At 43.2% G+C, this 17,804-nt stretch overlaps 1 protein-coding gene across 8 annotated transcripts in view; it reads right to left on the minus strand.

Moving 5' to 3' along the window:
• ECPAS (Ecm29 proteasome adaptor and scaffold) overlaps window positions 1-17,804 on the minus strand; it is an 81,841-nt gene that overhangs the window by 13,182 nt on the left and 50,855 nt on the right. For all 8 annotated transcript variants that reach the window (XM_061632105.1, XM_061632115.1, XM_061632079.1 and 5 more), the window contains 11 exons: window positions 17,525-17,692; window positions 17,188-17,267; window positions 13,762-13,867; window positions 12,045-12,092; window positions 11,721-11,842; window positions 9,471-9,621; window positions 5,718-5,783; window positions 2,555-2,644; window positions 1,856-1,922; window positions 865-956; window positions 694-760 (listed from right to left, as the gene is read on the minus strand). In XM_061632105.1, coding sequence (XP_061488089.1) covers window positions 694-760; window positions 865-956; window positions 1,856-1,922; window positions 2,555-2,644; window positions 5,718-5,783; window positions 9,471-9,621; window positions 11,721-11,842; window positions 12,045-12,092; window positions 13,762-13,867; window positions 17,188-17,267; window positions 17,525-17,692 — 1,057 coding nt within the window. The remainder of the gene's footprint in view (window positions 1-693; window positions 761-864; window positions 957-1,855; window positions 1,923-2,554; window positions 2,645-5,717; window positions 5,784-9,470; window positions 9,622-11,720; window positions 11,843-12,044; window positions 12,093-13,761; window positions 13,868-17,187; window positions 17,268-17,524; window positions 17,693-17,804) is intronic.

Below are 17,804 nucleotides of genomic sequence, written 5' to 3' on the forward strand. Positions count from 1 at the left end.
GGCACTTCTGAATATAGATGCATGGTGCCAGCAGCAGTTGGCAGGACAGGGTTGCGCCTGGTTTCCCAATGCCAGGCATAGCTGCCACTTACCAAGAGGGGGAGGGGCAAGGAGCTCAGTGCAGTATGGACACAGCAGCCCCAGTCCAACACTCCTGCTGCCGTGCCCACACTACGCTGAGCATCCTGTGCCTTGACCTTACCCCACTTAGTAAGCGGCAGCAACACTCAGCATTGGGAAGCCAGGTGTGCAATATCATCCTGACTGTGCCACCCTGTTGACCACTGCTGCATGCCACTTTTATAGTTACTTTTTTTCAAAAACTCTATCAGAGGAGAAATGAAGAGATAAACAACTTGTGGATGCTGTTTATGAATTTACAACTCCGTCAGAAAAAGGTGCATCTTAATGCAACCATGTTTCTTTTTAAGATGATTTGGGGGCATAGATCAAAAGTAATAGCAGTATCTTATTTGGGTTATATAACAGCCATATGGAAAGCAGCCATGATTTTTTAAAACATGTAATACAAGCTATTCATTCATTGTATTTCACAGAGTATTACAAGATAAGCAATTGCATTCAATCATTCATCACTGTTTTCCCTGTCTTGTGGTATTTATCATTTCATGAACCGTTTAAAACACACACATATATACATATACACCTATCTATCTATTACAAAGCACATACCTTCTTTCTCCATGTACCAGCTGTTCAGCTTCTGTAGCAATTTGTCAGTGCTGCTATCCCGTGAGGTCTTTAGAAAAACAATGAGAAAGGCTTGAATAATTTTGGAACACCTGAACACATAAAACTAGATGTAATAAATATCAAACTGAGGAAGAACCAAACTCCACTCACCCGAACTAGATGTCCCATCGCAAATGCAAAAGTTTTTTGCACCACAGTGTTGCGATCAGTTAGGCCACTCAGCAAAGCACTCATGAGCTTGCCTGTGTAAAAAAAAAAAAAAAAAAACAGGCCAGAATTTATGCTTTGCCAACCAATTCTAATTCTTTATTTGGACAAGGGGCAAACTGAGTTCTGGAACCTTAAACACAGTTCTATTCTTTGTGGGCTAACTCCTTTCCTGGTTAAAATTACCTTTATTTCCACATATGTTATAACTCTTTATGGCAACCCACAGAGCACTTATCTTCTCACTAGTTTCTATTTAAAAGACTTCAGTGCAAAACAGAAATTTCTGACTAGTGCTATATTATAATCCTTTTTCCCAATCACACTTATACATTACTAGTTTGCAACCAATTTTAAATTGGGGAAATTTTATCCACAGAGCAAGGGCTGAAAGACCAGGATAACTCCAGCCACTGAGCCTATTCTACGTAAACCTTTTCCTGTGTTTCAGCCTCTTTAACTCCCTCTCTTGCAAAGCAAATAACAACACAGGCTTAAGCAGATCCCTTCCTTTGGGAGTCTCAGCTGCTCACCGCCATTTCTTTGTCCCTTGGCTCATGCCCCGGGCCGAGCACCTGAAATACATAATAAGGAGGAGGGCTCTGACAAAGCCTCTCTTGCTATTAATGCTGCTGGAAGGAGGACAGATTAAAGACCACAAACTTTGACATTTACATAGCCCAGGAACCCTAAAACAGTCAGGCACCTGATCAGTGTGATACCCAGGCTACCATGCATTTAAAGTAGGAATAGAAATCTCAGAGTTACCAACTATCTAAATCTAAAGTGCCATCTTTGTTAGTTAGTCAAAAGGCTTATTTGAGCACAGACAGCTCGTGTGTATAAAATTAGGAAAAATGCTTCTCACTAAGAGACAAGGAATACAAAACCAACCAGTACTTAAAAGAGAAAAACACGCACATCAAAATCTTACCTGAATATGGTGTCAGGTCTTGGGGACACTGTGTGGTTAGTGATACAATTACACTAGCACAACCACCCTGAGAAGATTGAAAAGTGAAATCCAGTTATGAACTTACTCTACTAGATGAGATTCAGGCTGAATTCACTGGTACTTACTTTGAAGTAAGTATGCATAGGAATGTCATTCATTCTGACAGTTTGTCTTAGTACAGGATCTGCAAGTAACAGCCAGTCCCACACTGCCATTCATTATGATAACAGCATATACAGTTCGACATTTGCCCTACATAGCTGAAACTGTGGAGAATCTATACACAGTGAAAGAGCTGCATTGCACCAATTTCTCTCTCTCAGACTCACTACACACACACACACCCCTTAGAGCAGCCTTTCCCAACCAGTGTGCCTCCAGATGTTGTTGGACCACATTTCCCATCTTTCCTGACCATTGGCAATGCTGGTTGAGGCTGATGGGAGTTGTGGTCCAACAACATCTGGAGGCACACTGGTTGGGAAAGGCTGCCTTACAGCCTGCCTCATATCCACAGATCTTGCCCCACCTGCAGACTCAGGTCATAATCACACTCACTTTTAAGATCACGCAGACAGGCCTATATGCAGATACAATATGTATTTTGTTGGCAATTTAGTTTGTACTTGCCATCTCTGTCCTCCTTGGAAAACACCCTCCCTGAAAGAACAATCATACCTTAGTGCCGATGCCTACTCCACTCCTAGTCAGCTCGCACAGCCTAGGAACCAGTTCACCCAGAACAGAAACATCCAAATACTGTAGGCACTACAGAAAGAAAAAAAGAGGCAAATGACAAAAGACAGAGAAGACTGATACTGTAATAAAAATGCTGTTCGCAATCTGCTTGCTAGCGCATCACTCACTGGAAGACTTAGCTACAAATTAGTAATTCTGCAGTAGACCTGGGTCTGGGAACCTGGATCATTCCTGATGAATTGCAGAACTGTGGAGGAACAGGGGAATTTGTAGGGAAGGAGTAGATGGAAGGTGCTTAAATGTATATTTAGAATCCTAACTAGGGGAAAAGCGGTCCAGGAAAGGGGACTGCAGGGGAAAACGAGCAGGCGGGAGAAGGGTTAAGCACACATGTGCATGTGCACAGAACTACAAATGTACCTTACTCCTGCCACTTTACAGATATGAGGCTCTCCCCCACCCGCAGCTCTGCTCTGCACCTCAAGTGTTTTTGCCTAGCTAGAATCTTTCCTTGAACTTTGTTGCCTCTTGCTTGTTTAGGTGGAGGATAGAAAAGAATGTGCAAGTGTGTGTAGAAACTAGACTACTGTACAAAGGTAAAAGTTACATTTGTTGCTCTACCCACTTTTACTTCTGGTCCCACCTATCCCTGGCATGTGACCACTGGAAGGTTGCCCAGAAGCTAATGTGGCCCTCATTGTGGCTGAAAAAGGTTCCCCACCCCTTCTCTATGCCAAGTGATCAGAATCCCTTAATAGATCATTGCAAGTAAAACTTTATATTACGGAGTGTATCACTTCAAGCTGAATGTATTTCTGAAGGTCAGTCATCTAGAATACCCCTCAAGAGGACAGTAAAGTGCTATAGGCTCTCAAAAATCAGGGTGGAACAAAATCAATGATTTTTTTAACAAAACCAAAACACCCAGATGTTAAAATTTAAATCAGATTTCAAAATGTTCTTAAAACAATTAGTAAAAAAGAGCCTAAGTCAAAGATATTATTATGACTATTCTAATTATATTCTATAAATATGTTAACAGCAGTTTATGGAGATGGGAGATAACATGGACAGTTATTCTGCAGGTGGTGTACATGAAGGGCTTGCACCTCTCTCTCTCTCTCAAAAGACCTTGCCTTTCTCTAAGTGCAAAGACAGAGAAGGTCGATGAACAGAGAATTTGGGGAGATGGAGCAGATCTGCAAAAGGAGATCACTCAGGTGCTAATCCAGCTCTTAATGGCAGTAGCCTCTTCTGCAAGTGTACAGGAGACTTTCTTCCTTTGGACTAATTCATTCTAAATTGAGAAATAGATTGGGAACTGAAAAAGCCGGAAAACCTGTATTCCAGACAATGAATAAGGAAGACAAAGGTGAAGAAGAAGAAAAAGTCTAAGTTAACTGTACCACCCAATATCTCCTCATACTGATTTGGATGAAATTGCCTAAATTTTATTTTTTTTAAAGAACTTCTTACATTTATCTAAAAACTGAAATAGTTAACTATTCAAAAATCCATGTGCATGTTTTGTAAATGTTGTTTGTTGAAGAAGAAAACTAAAGAGAAGAATAAACAATCTTAGTACAATTTAAAAGCCTGCTTGGTGGTGGCAATTCTGGCACATCATGACAAAAATCTCATGATTAATTGAACAGCTGGAGCTGGTTCATCTCCTAATGACTTCACAAGTTAATTCTGCTTTAGTACTGAAATGACTAAATTATCATCCCATTTTTTGATGAAAATTAATCTGAAAACAATTCAGAATAATTGCTTAGGGTATACCTACTTTCTAATGAAACCTACATCTCTGAATATGTATTAAGGTTGTATTAAACAATAATGTACTTCTACCAAAAACTGATGATTAAATAGAATCTTCCTCACTAGTAATTTAAAATATGATTTAAATCATTAAAATTGTGTCCTTCAGAGAAGCAATTTAAATCATCATTTAAATTGATATGATTTAAATCAAATCAACCCTGTCAAAAATCATGGGATGCTCTTTAAGTCTCTCTTATGCCCATGATCATAAACTGAGAGTCCATATCTGAATGACAGCACACATTATTTGCATGCATAAGGTCCCAATTCAGTTCTCTCCATGTCCAGTTTTTTAAAAAACAAACCCCCTCAGCTTGGAAGACTGCAAAAGACCTCTGCCTACAGAGAGCGCTGCTAACTGCAGTAGACAATACTGGTCTAGAGTGAATGGTGTGGGATCATATAACACAGCTTCATACATTCAAAGAGCATTTGCACAAAAAGGGTATGGCATGAATGTTCACATGCCCTCAACAGGCTTTAATAGGGAAAAGACAGCAGCAGCTGCTAGAATGGTAGTAGTTTATCACATCCACTTTTATACAGTGCTTTCTCATTTAGAAATGCTTCATATGCTATTTATATCTACTGATCCATCCATCTATCAAAATGCAGCTGTCACATGCATAGAACAAACATTCAGTTGCCTCCTGTAAGAGCTAGCATCATATGATGATAGACAAGGAAGCATAGCTCAAACACTCCTTTTAAACTCCGCATTCATTCCTATTTGTGCAATTCAACGTATTTAAGTTTGAGCCAGGTCCTCAGCCCTTTGTGACAAAGTCACAATGGCCTTGCTAAGCAAGACTTGGGCCCATGCACTCTAGGGAGGTCCTGGCTGCTGCCATAACTGCAACAACTGTTTCAGCTGTCTGGAAGGTGAAATGGTCCTTCCAGCACTGGGAGCACAGTCAGATGGAAGTTCAATTTTACTGGGTTGAACCAGCAGAGAAAAGCATCTGTACAACACAGATCCACTGGCTCCTCTGAGCAGACCTTGCCCAGCAGAACAGAGACATGGAGAGAAAGAATAGCCACTGTACAGAAGCTCTGCATACTGTCAAAGGGAAGAAGGCCAACAGGGGTTCAATATGTGGTTTTCAGCCCTATCTACCTGACTGCTGAAGTGAGAGCCTATAACAGCAGCTTCAGCTTCCCAAAATGAAATATATATTCATCCCATATTCTGGTATGTCAGAATCAGAAGACTTCCCTTCTATTTTCCGTCCTGACAGTGTTCCCCTTTTCATAACTTTACATGAAGAAGAACTGAGACCTCCTCCCTCTTTGTAAGTGAATGCAAGTTACCTACCATATTGATAGTTTCCATCATGGGGGAGGATTTAGCAGCACTGAGTCTTGCACTATCCATCGCAGCCTGAAGGACACAGAGAAAAACAAAGATGGATACAATCAGAAGCTGGCGTTAGAAAGGCACCAAGAGAAAACAGAAAGTGTAGACAAACAACAGCAAGTCAGAAGGGTTATATTAAAAGTGCCTGGAGAATCAGATGAACAAACATCCTATAAATAGGGGGAGTAAGGAAAAATCAATGGGACTTATATCCCCCGTGTGTGTGTGTGTGTGGTGTGTGTTCACTAAAAGGCAAAAAACCTTGTGGTTTAAGAACATACCTATAGCCCACAGCTATTCTATCAAACTTTACAAAGCAGGGAAATTGGGCAGCTACAGTGAATGCACCAGGGGAGCAGGAGACCTGAACTCCTCTCTGAGATATTGTACTACCCTACAAACCGGTCAAAATGCAAACACCATTTGGGTTGGTCTTTCACAGTCCAATCCACTTCCTGTGTAGCTTGGAAGAATTTGGTAACATGTGCCTCTGAGCATATGGTGAGTGGTGGGAACACTTGCCATCTCCAAAGATAGAGAATTATATTTTTGTATGGTTGCTGGTGTTCTTCTTACTTTGCTTCTTTCCTGTGTTATTAATGTTGCTACAGAGAATCTACACTAGAAAATTTTATTTCCCTCATTATTCATCCCAGAAATCTGTGTCAAATTTATTTTTATTAATTTCAAAGCCTTTTTATTGGTCAGTGTCATATGATGGTGAAGACAGCCTTTTGTGTTTCAAATTGGAGGTTATGTTCTATTTCTATTTTGGGTGCATTAACAGTGGAATTTGGACCTGCAGTTTGATGAAAAATCAGACTGATTCCAATATGTTGCTACTTCAGCAATGACTCTAGCTGCTGGAAAAAAAGAGGATGCATATTTTCAGCCTGCTATGTTTAAACCACTTCATTTAAGGCAAGGTGGGCACAGTTAATTAAAAACATAGAGCACACCTAGCATTTTGCTAGAATATATCTCACCTCCCACTGTTTTATCTTGTGCAAATTGAGACACTCCTGATGTCCACTGGAGACTATTCTGCAGAATAGTCCGTGCCATTATTCCACAATTATGTTTGGAGTTTTTTTAGTGTAAATTTTGCGAAGTGTTGCTGTACACATATTCACAGAAACAGAAACAAAAGAAAATGATTTCCTATAGGAAACGTCACTAAAATTGCAAAGGAAATCAGACATATTTAAAGTGACCATCTGAACTATATCAACTGTCTTAATAATGTTGCTTCCTCCTCCTAAAACAAGATCAGCACAGCACATGTCTTCTTTCTATTATTTGGGCTGATTGCAGGTGTTGCCACCACTCACCATATGCTCGGAGGCACATGTTACCAAATTCTTCCAAGCTACACAGGAAGTGGATTGGACTGTGAAAGACCAACCCAAATGGTGTTTGCATTTTGACCAATTTGTAAGGCAGTACAATATCTCAGAGAGGAGTTCAGGTCTCCTGCTCCCCTGGTGCATTCACTATAGCTACCCAATTTCCCTGATTTTTAAAGTCTGATGGAATAGCTGTGGGCTATAGGTATGTTCTTAAACCGCAAGGTTTTTTTGCCTATTAGTGAATTTCCCTGCTTTTTAATCTGGGGGGTAAGAAATGGGATCCTGTCCAAGTTTGCTGAGAATGGATGGATCCTTCGCATGCTTATTGAGTTCAATGGGATTTACTCCCCTGCAATCATGCTTAGGATAGGTGAAACGGACCACAGAGGATGGGGAGGGGAGGAGGAGGAGGAGGAAGGGGAGGAAATGCAGAGGGGAGGACTAGGAGGGGAGGAGGCAGGATGGAGGGGGAGGAGAAGGACAGGTTTGATCATTTGCATGTTTATTAAATTCAGTGCGATTTACTGCCGTGTAATCATGCTTAGGATAGGTAAAACTGACCAGGGGAGGGAGGGAGGGCTGGAGTGGGCAGGGGAGGAGGAAGGGAGAGGAGAGGAGAGGGGAAAAGCAGGCCTGATCATTTGCATGCTTATTTTCAATGGGATTTACTCCTATGCAATCTTGGTTAGGATAGGAAACACTGACGAGGGGGAGTGGGAAGGAGCATATTGGAGGGGGGCAAAGGAAGGTGGAGGGGAGAGCAGGTTTGATCATTTGCATGCTTATAGAGTTCAATGGTATTTACTTCCGTGCAATCATGTTTAAGATAGGTAAAACTGACCATGGGGAGGAGGAAGGGGAGGAGGGGGAAGGGGAAAGAGGGGATTGGAAGGGGATGGGGGGTGAGGGGCAAAGGAAGGGGATGGGGAGTGAGGGGCAAAGGAAGGGGATGGGGAGTGAGGGGCAAAGGAAGGGGATGGGGAGTGAGGGGCAAAGGAAGGGGGAGGGAAGGGGCAAGAGGAGGGGATAGGAGGAAAGAGAAGGGAGGGTGGGTTTGATCATTTGCATATTTTTTTGAGTTCAGTGGGATTTATTTCTATGCAATCATGTTTGAAAATGAAAATGGACTGCCTTCAAGTCAATCCCCACCTATTGCGACCCTTTGAATAGGGTTTTCATTGTAAACGGTATTCAGAGGTGATTTCATCATTGCCTTCCTCTGAGGCTAAGAGGCAGTGACTGGCCCAAGGTCACCCAGTCAGCTTCATGGCTGTGTGGGGATTCAAACCCTGGTCTCCCAGGTCGTAGTCCAACACTGACCCAGAGAAGGGGCAGGGAGTGGGAGGGGAGGAGATTGGGTGGGTGGGCACCGGGCAGAAGGGAAGCCCCTTTCCTTTCCAAAAGGAAAACATTGTAAACAGAATCATTCTTTTTCAGGCTTTCCCCCACCTTTTTATTCTACAGCAGACACATGTAGCCTCCCACCCAAATTTAAACCAAAGCTTTCCCTGGCCACATCCACACCAGGCCTTTATTTCACTTTGGACAATCATGGCTTCTCTCAAAGAATCCTGGGAAGTGTAGTTAGTGAAGGCTGCTGAGAGTTGCTAGGAGATGCCCTGTTCCCCTCACAGACCTTCAATCAGAGTGGCTGACTGTTAAACCATTGTCTCAGGGGAATAGGAGTCTCTTAGCACCCTTCACAAACTACACTTCCCAGGATTGTTTGAGGGAAGCCATGACTGTCTCATATGAAATCAAAGTCTGGTGTGGGTGTGGCCCCCTGATTAGCTACGCTCAGCAGCTGTGAGGCTTTTAGAACACTGACAGTTGGTTCTTACTGAGCATGCTCCACGTTATCATTGGGTCCCAGCCAAAATTTATTAAATTAATTAAAAATCAGCCAGGCATTTTTTAAACTTTTAAACTGCAGGAGATGAAGGTCAGAGTATGGGGCAACGTCAGTGTTAGGATTACAGGTACTCTGTGAACATGGCTGATTTTTAATGAATTTCAACAGATTATGAGAACAGAGAAAAAAGTCCAAAAGGGCTCTGAGGTTTTTCTCTCTCTTTTTACACTTTGAACTGTCGATTCTCTCTGACTGTTTTGTGTATCGCCATGAAAATTGACAGGGTTGTTAAGCAAGCGTTTCTGAGTTCAGGACTATAAGTTAAGGTTTTGTTTTGAAATGAGCTTATGGGAAGCATCAGAATGGCATGGAGGAGTAATTTCAATTTAACATTGCGGAATGTGAAAAATCCCCGCTGGCTATAGTATACAGCCACTCTCGTGGCTGTATAATATATATATGTATGAGAAACTATAAAGCTTCATCATGCTTCTCAGCAGCTGCACTTACCTTCTCCTGTTCCGTAGCGCGTAGACTCAAGTAATTGAGTACCTGGGGCTCCAGCACACTCAGAGACTCTAACAAAGCTGGGATGAGTTTGGGTGCATGTGGTTTGAGCATGGCCCCAGCACTTTTACTGATCTTCACCAGAGTGTTAATGCTATAGCAAAGGGCACAGGAAATAAGGAAGTTAAGAACTCAGGTGCAACTTGACTCCTTCAGCAGATCTGAATTACAGTAGGGCCTTGCTTCTCGGCGCCCCGCTTTTCAGCAGCCCGCTAATACGTTGCCAGCAGGGCGATCAGCTGGAGCGGGGGCTGGAGCTCTCCGCACTCCAGCTGATCTTGCCGGAAGAGGGGAAGATCAGCTGCAGCACACTCCAGCTGATCTTCTCTTCCGGAGCGATCAGACTCCCACGCTCCAGCACTGATCTCACCGTAGGAGGGGAAGATCAGCTGTAGCACGCTACAGCCGATCATCTTCTCTTCCTGTGTGATCAGACCCCCATGCTACAGCTGATCTTCTCCTCCTCTGGCGCGATCATCGGGTTAAGTTCCAGACTCATGCGCTACAGCTGATCTTCTCCTCCTCCAGGGCGATCAGACCCCAGTGCTACAGCTGATCTTCTCCTCCTCCAGGGCGATCAGACCCCAGTTCTACAGCTGATCTTCTCCTCCTCCAGGGCGATCAGACCCCAGTGCTACAGCTGATCTTCTCCTCCTCCAGGGCGATCAGACCCCAGTGCTACAGCTGATCTTCTCCTCCTCCGGCGCAATCAGCGGGTTAGGTTCCAGACCCCTGCGCTCTAGCTGATCCGCTTTTTGCGGGGGTCTGGAACCTAACCTGCCGTATGAGTGGGGCCCTATTGTATCTTTAAAGAGTTCCAAAAATAAAAATCTCTGCACAAGCAAGAATACCCCAGCTGCATAAGCAATATTGTTCAAGAGTTATGAGACAATATAATATACTGATTAGCCCTTGCTATCTAAAAGGAAACTGTCTAACACAGAAGTAGAATGTTGTCCCAGGAAGCATGTGGACCTTTATTCATCGGCCAGAAGCAGCCAGGTGACTGTAATACCCAGAAGGTGATATTTAATGCTACCCTTACTCACAGGAGACCCACTGAAGTTAATGGATATAACTAACAGAGCAATCCAAATGGTGGGAAGCCATTGGAAAGCCCCGCGGCATCCACTTCCCACTCAGGAGCCACTAGCCCAGCGAATGGGAAGGAAGAAGCCAGCTCCCACAAATTGGCTTCCCAGGGAGTAAGCACTCCCCACAGATGGCCACTGCAATTTTGTTTTGTTTTTTACTGTGTCAGCCTTTTGACTGGTGGAGTCTCTGGGCAGCTCAGGACCCAGGGGAAGGCTCCAAATGCCAGGAGGATCTCGTGCAAGTCCCTCCCATCTCTCTGCCCCCACCATGCCCTGGCAGCTGGAGGCGGCGGGAGCCTGCCAGTGCAGCCAGGGGTGTGTAGCATCCAATCCCCCCCCCAGCCCTGCGGAAAGGTGAGCTGGATTGCACTCTAAGATTCATTAATTTTAATGGGTCTACTCCAAGTAGGACTTTGTTGAATGCCACCCAGAAGTTCTAACTACTCCTACAGACCTCAAGAGAGCCCCTTTCCAACCCTCTCTCAATGCTGCCACTGCCTGCCCACTCACACACACACACTCTCTCTCTCTCCCTCTGACAGCATCAGACTTCTTCTTGGAGGAACAATGCTCCCTGCGGCAGTGATTAAAGAGGAATGGAAGGAAGGGGCTTCTGAGCAGATGGTGCAGCAGCTATTTGAACTCTTACTTAGCAGAGCCACCCAGAGGTTTTTCACCACATACATGGCCTCCTGAACCAACCGGCTGTATAAGCTGTGCTTTGTTAGCTTTGTAATTTATTGAAACAGAGACCCTTAATTTGCATTCCTTTAAGATGCCAGGTAAACCCCCACCTTTTTCACCAGCTTTTAAATGGCTGGTAAGTTACATCCTTTTTATGGTGTTTTTAATTACGCTAGTTATGTAATTTATGAGAATTATTTTAATGTTTTTGTTTATCACACATTGTCTTTATATTATCTTGTTTTGTATGAACCATCCACAGAAATAGACTGGATTGTTTATTGAATCTCAGCTAAGAACATATGGAGGCCGTAAGAAAGGAAGGAATTCTTTGGATGAATATACTCCAAAATATTCAACTGAAAAGGCTTGGTGGGGGGAGAGAGAGGGGAGAATGGGACAACAGGGAACACACCTGAGGGTTCGCACTTCAGTCACTGTATTCATCATTCCTTTATCAAGAAGGCATGGCAACAGTACAGCTATTGTTCTCTGGCCTGCTGCTCCTTTTGAAGGGTCACACATCTTCACACACACCTCAAAACACAAAGAAAGACACTCAGATGTGACCCTCTGTGAGTCCTACTCCTTGAAAGAAAATGCATGCCACTGCAGGGAACGTAAGAAACTCTTTAAACCAAAAACGCACTTGGTCAGACCAAGCGATGTGTTGGGAGGGAAGCATCTGCTGGTCGTCAGTGGAATGACTTTGGTTCATGGAAATGCAATGAAAATTTACCTTACTTAATGTTTTAAGGGCTAACTCTGCTGCCTTTCGTACAGATTCCTGAAAAAGAAAAAAAGGGGAGGGGAGAAAGAGAATTTTGTTTAAGCTTTTCTACGTAACTTAAGACACTATCAATTGTTGTAAACCACCCAGAGAGCTTCGGCTATGGGGCGGTATATAAATGTAATAACTAAATAAAAATAAATATCAGCAACAAAGTAGAAGGATTTCATCCTGATGTTTTGTTCTAACCTCTGTTGCTTGTTTTGGGAGCCAAAATGAACTCCAAAAGCCCACATTATCTGAATCAATATTAGGGATGCCCCATAGAGCAGAAATAAGGAGCTGCATGTAGAGTACACGTTTCACAACCCTGCTCTGCAAAGCATAGACAGATACAGACACACTGCAGCATCAAGCTCACCAAACAACTGTTGAATAGGCAAAAAAATTTTTCACATTCTGTCGGGTAAGAGCAAAGAACCTTTTTTTGCCTGAGTGCCACATTTCCTATTGGCCAACTCTTTGAGAGCCACATGTCAATAGGAGGAATGGCCAAGAAAAAGTGGGTGTGGTCACATACAGCATGTATACATGCATCCACGCACATACACACACACATGCTCCTCCTGCCCCCTCCAGCAATTAGGCTTGGAAAATGATTTTAGCTGCTTTCAGGCCTAATTGCCAAGGGGGGATAATCTTCCTAGAGACTGCAGCTGGAAAAGGAGACTTGACTCTTCCCTCTCTGCAAATGTTACAGTGCCCTCTGAGCAACAATTAGTCGATATAGGGCATTATTGGCCTGGGAGAGGAGGGGTTACAGCACATGGTGAGTAAAGTTACCCCCACATAGCTCCAGCCACCATCACAATTAGATTTAAAAAGAGACTTCCACTGCCTCCAATAGATGTCCCTTTACAAGTCTAATTACAGTGGGAAGGGCAAGAAGGGGATGCTGCAGTCCAGATTGTGAAGCCTCAGGGGCCACATGTGGCCTGCTGGCTAGCAGTTCCCAACCCGATATAGGGTCTGTACCAATATAGGTTTTGAACATTGGTGCCTAAGACTATGTGCTTAATTGCCTCTACCATCTGGTAAGTTTTCCATCCCTCAAAAATGGCAAAACATAATGCTCAGTTTGATGGCTTATTTAGCATACTAGGGTGCTGAATGCCAAAACTGTACCCTAGTCAGGAAATCCACAGCTGGCTCTCCCAAGTTTTTATTTTATTTTTGTACTAAGGAACTGTCTCTAAATCAGACAGTGAAGAACCACTGGGAGAAGGATCTAACCATTCCCTCACCTACAATTTCCCCAATCAAAAGCACACAGTTGCTGTTAGCTTCACAGTGGAAAAATTACAGGTCTCCGTTTTCCCCAGTGGCTCTAACAGCAGCTTGTGTTTAGGGGGATTTAGACCAGGGCAGAAAGTTTTAAGCCCCTCCCTGGTATATTACCCCCGCTGATCAAATTTGATAAACCCCAACCCAATTAAAACATTAAAACATTGAGAGTTCAAATCACAGATCTTCTTACATAATCTATCTGGGATAGTTTGACCCTGGCTTTACCAAACATGTAAAGAATTTTTTAAAAACGCGAGTCAAGGAGCAGGAGGCGAACTGCATTTACTGAAACTACAAAGGAGCTTCAAAAATTAGCCAATTTTCATCTCTTGTTGAGACGGTGGGCAATTTTTACTAGACATGTAAAAAGCTTTAGTACCTTTATGTCATCTTGTACTCTAAAGAGAGTTTCCCATATTTCTGGAAGCTTATGAATAATGTCGTCCAAGGGTCTTCCTCTTAGCAGGTCATTCAGTGCTAGACAGCTATGGCAAGAACTTTATTATACTTCAGTAACACAAAGTTTTGCGAAATCAAAAAATAAAAATAAATTCAGTATCTCAAAACCTATAGATTCCCCCCCCCCAAAAAAAAACTTTCCAGGCAGTAAGACCTACGAGGGCAAGACCTCTAATTTAAGTGGAAAATTGTAATTTAGCCCCCAGATCTCTTCAGATATAATTCTTTCTCGTTTTAGAGCTCCCTTCTCTCTGCACAAGGAGGCTTGAGGATAATTGATGCTTATGACATTATTTTCTTGTTCTGGAACTGAGGTGTTCATCTATGACTGGTGAAATTTAACAGTGTATTGCCCTCCTCCTGCTGCCTCAATTATTGCTAAGGTATATGTTGGCACCAATGTTAACCACAGTTAGGCTAAATCCGGTTCCCCTCTTAACCATGATTTGAAAAGGGCTGAAGTTGATTAGCAAAACCTGGCTAAGTGGGAACCTGGCTAGCTTTAATTGCAGTTAATGTCTGTCCAAGCATATCCTGTAACGCAGAAAGGAAGAAAGGAAGAATTCATTACGAGGAAGAAAAATACAATCTTGTTGTCCATGCCTGTTCTCTTAGCTATGGGTAAGAAATTGGGGATGTCTGCAACAACTCTAATGAGGTGCCATCAATATGAAGATGACACTCAGTTCTACTTCTCTATTCCATCTGAATCAAGAGAGGCAGTTGAGGTGTTGAACCGCTGCTTGGAGGCACTGATGGACTGGATATGGGTCAATATATTGAGGCTGAATCTTAAAAAGATAGAGCTGTTATGTGTTTGAAGTTCTCATGTTCAGGAGGTGGGAAGACGGCCTGCTCTGGATGGGGTTGCTCTTTTCTTGAAGGAGCAGGCCTGGGGCTACTGACTCCTTGATCCAACACTGTCACAGGAGGCTCAGGTGGCCTCAGTGGCTAGGAGTGCCTTTTTCCTGCTTTGGCTGGTTAGCCAGCTTCAGCCCCTTTTTGACAAGAGAAGACTTGGCCACAGTACTCTATGCTCTGGTAACTTCCAGACTGGATTATTGCAATGTGCAATACATGGGGCTGCCCTTGAAGAAGACTCTGAAACTTCATCTGTCCAAAATGCAGCAGCCAGATTACTGGCTGGGGTTCCTTTTAGAACTCATGTAACCCATTTTAAAACAGATGCATTGGTTGCCAGTTGGTTCCCAGGCCCAGTTCAAGGTGCTTATGCTAGTGTTTAAAGTCCTAAATGACTTAGGTCCCAAGTATTTGAAAGACTGCTTTCATTCCTACAGACGTTCTCAGATGTTGAGATTAGAAGAGGGGGTGGCAGCCCAGGAGAGGGCATTCTCTGTGGCAGCCCCAAAGCTGTTGAACTACCTCCCCACCAAGGTGCATCTGGCAACTTCATTGTGCAACTTTCGGCAAATGCTGAAGATCCACTTCTTTACCCTGGCCTTCAACACCAAAGATATATATTTTTAGGATCCACCCTATTTTCTGTGATGTTGTTTAGGTTGTTTTTAAGTGCTTTAATTATGTGTTTTAAAATTGTTGTAATCCACCCTGCGGCCTCTGGGTGAAGGGCAGGGAATTAATAATAATAATAATAATAATAATGGCTATGCTATTTGTCAATTAAAAAACCCTAGACTGGGCTTCTCTAACCTGGTGCTCTACAGATCTTATTGGACTCCCAACTCCCACCAACCCTAACCACTGGCCTTCCTGGCTTGGACTGATAGGAGTTACAGTCCAATAAGATCTGTAGAGCACCAGGTTGGGGAAGGCTACCTAAGACACACAGGTATTTTAGGCACTTTATAGCATCTTAAATTATTTGGCAAAGAACCAGGGATCACTGTGGGTACAATAAGCACCTTTGCACTTTTTTTTCTGACTGCAGCTCCTTACACAGTATCAAATCATACTATTGAGGACATTCCCCAACTTTTGTGAGTGGATTTCTGGCAGCATGCAGGAAGTGGTGTCTGGTGCCCATTTGGACAGGGCAGAAGGCAGGGAGATCAACAGTAGATGGAGCCAGAGTCAGTGACAGACAGAAGCAACTAATTCCAGTTTTGCCCCCCATCCTCCTCCCTGCTGATTTCTACAAGGCCAACACTGAGACTAAGGAGGAAAAAGTTGAATGGCAGTGCCATCCTCCTTGTTTGGGTGCATGTAAGGCAGGCAGGCGGGCAGGGCTGGCTGAGGGCAGTAGGACATTGCCCTGTTTGCCAATAGACCAGCCTCCATTGAATGCAGAGCTGCAGTAGAGACGGAAGCTTCAGAAATCCCAGTGTGACTACTGAAGCCCAAGTGTGGCCCTTACACAAATGTGTGTGTCAGGTGTCTAACTGCATGACATAACATCTTTATTTCATGTTTCACGCAGACAAGGTGGTCATTGGGACAAATCCATCATATATTCCTAGAGTGAATATACCATATAACAAACAAGAGTTGAAACTGCCCACATTTCGTGCCTCCCCTTCACACCCATTAGAGAAAGCATGGCACTTATTAGATGCAAGGAGAGCTCTTAAAGTGTACATCAATAGAACGAACATACTGAGGCAAACAGAGTCTTATTTATTTCTTTTCATTCTAACACCTCAGGAGAAAAAGTAACAGATTCAACATTAGGTAGATGGTAACAGACAAAGAAGACCTGAGTTTTCCATCTTTGGGCACAAGAGGGCAGCATAACCCACCATGCCTCATGTTCATCAGCACTACAGAATCTTGATTTTTTGTATAGTTAAATGGAATAACTAGTCCAGTGTTTCTCAACCGGTGTGCCTCCAGATGTTGTTGGACCACAACTCCCATCAGCCTCAGCCAGCATTGCCAATGGTCAGGAAAGATGGGAATTGCAACAACATCTGGAGGCACACCGGTTGAGAAACACTGAACTAGTCTGTGACATAGGCAAACCCAGTTGATGCTGCTACTCACCCTGAAAATTGTATTTGGAAAGGTCAAAGAGCATACAGCTGGAGTGCCAAGAGAAGAACAAACCTCTTGGGAAGAAAGCAAAAAGGTTTAAGCCCCCTCTCCCCCACATGTGTGGCTCATGAAACTTATGAGAATCCTAACATCTCAGTCTGAAATATGTTTATTCAGAAGTAAGTTTCCCTGATTTCACTTGGGCTTACTTCCAACTATGTTGTGCATGCTTGCTCAAGACTCTCAGCATTTTTTTTAAATCTCTCCCTCATAATTTTCAAGCATAAATAAATGTATATTGAAAATCTAATGCTGGAAAACGCAGGGAGCTCTGCACCTCCCAAAACACCAAACCTTTATTTAAATCATAAAAGACAGTTACAGAAATACATACCTGGACTCTCGGATCCGCCACATGCTGCTGGTCAGGTTGCTTAATAAATCATCAAGGATTTCTTTCATATATTTGTCCACCTGATCGAATGGAAACCAACTGTAAACATTAACAGCCTCCCTGCATCCAAAATTGCTGTGTATAGTACAGGGCAAAGTATGTGCAGGTGTGTGCACCCATTACTTTTAGCAAAATGTTTATTATTTGACTCTCACAAGCCATTTCCTAGGGGATTTCCCCCCCATTTAATAGAATCTCCAGCGATCTAAAACTTGTCACATGTGATTAGCTGTCAGAAGCATCACAATGTGACAGAGAGAAACTTCTGTTCACTTACTGCAGATTTGTCTGTCGCTAGCGCATTCCAAATGCTGGTCATAGCCTGCCGAATCCCAAGATTGGGGTCAAACTGGTATCGATAGAGACGAGGAAGCAGCTGAGGAAGAAAAGGAGCCAGCTGCTCTCCAGCTTTGGTAGCAATCACATTAAAACCAAAAGCTGCTCCCTGAGAAAACAAAGAATAAAAATATTGTTAAAGCTAACTACTTGGGAAGCCCATTTATGTTCATTCATTTCCATAATGGTAGTTAGAAAATATTCAACACTAGCAAAATGTT

The sequence above is a fragment of the Rhineura floridana genome, chromosome 1 (assembly GCF_030035675.1).
Source record: "Rhineura floridana isolate rRhiFlo1 chromosome 1, rRhiFlo1.hap2, whole genome shotgun sequence".
In the NCBI taxonomy this organism is placed as follows: Eukaryota; Metazoa; Chordata; class Lepidosauria; order Squamata; family Rhineuridae; genus Rhineura; species Rhineura floridana.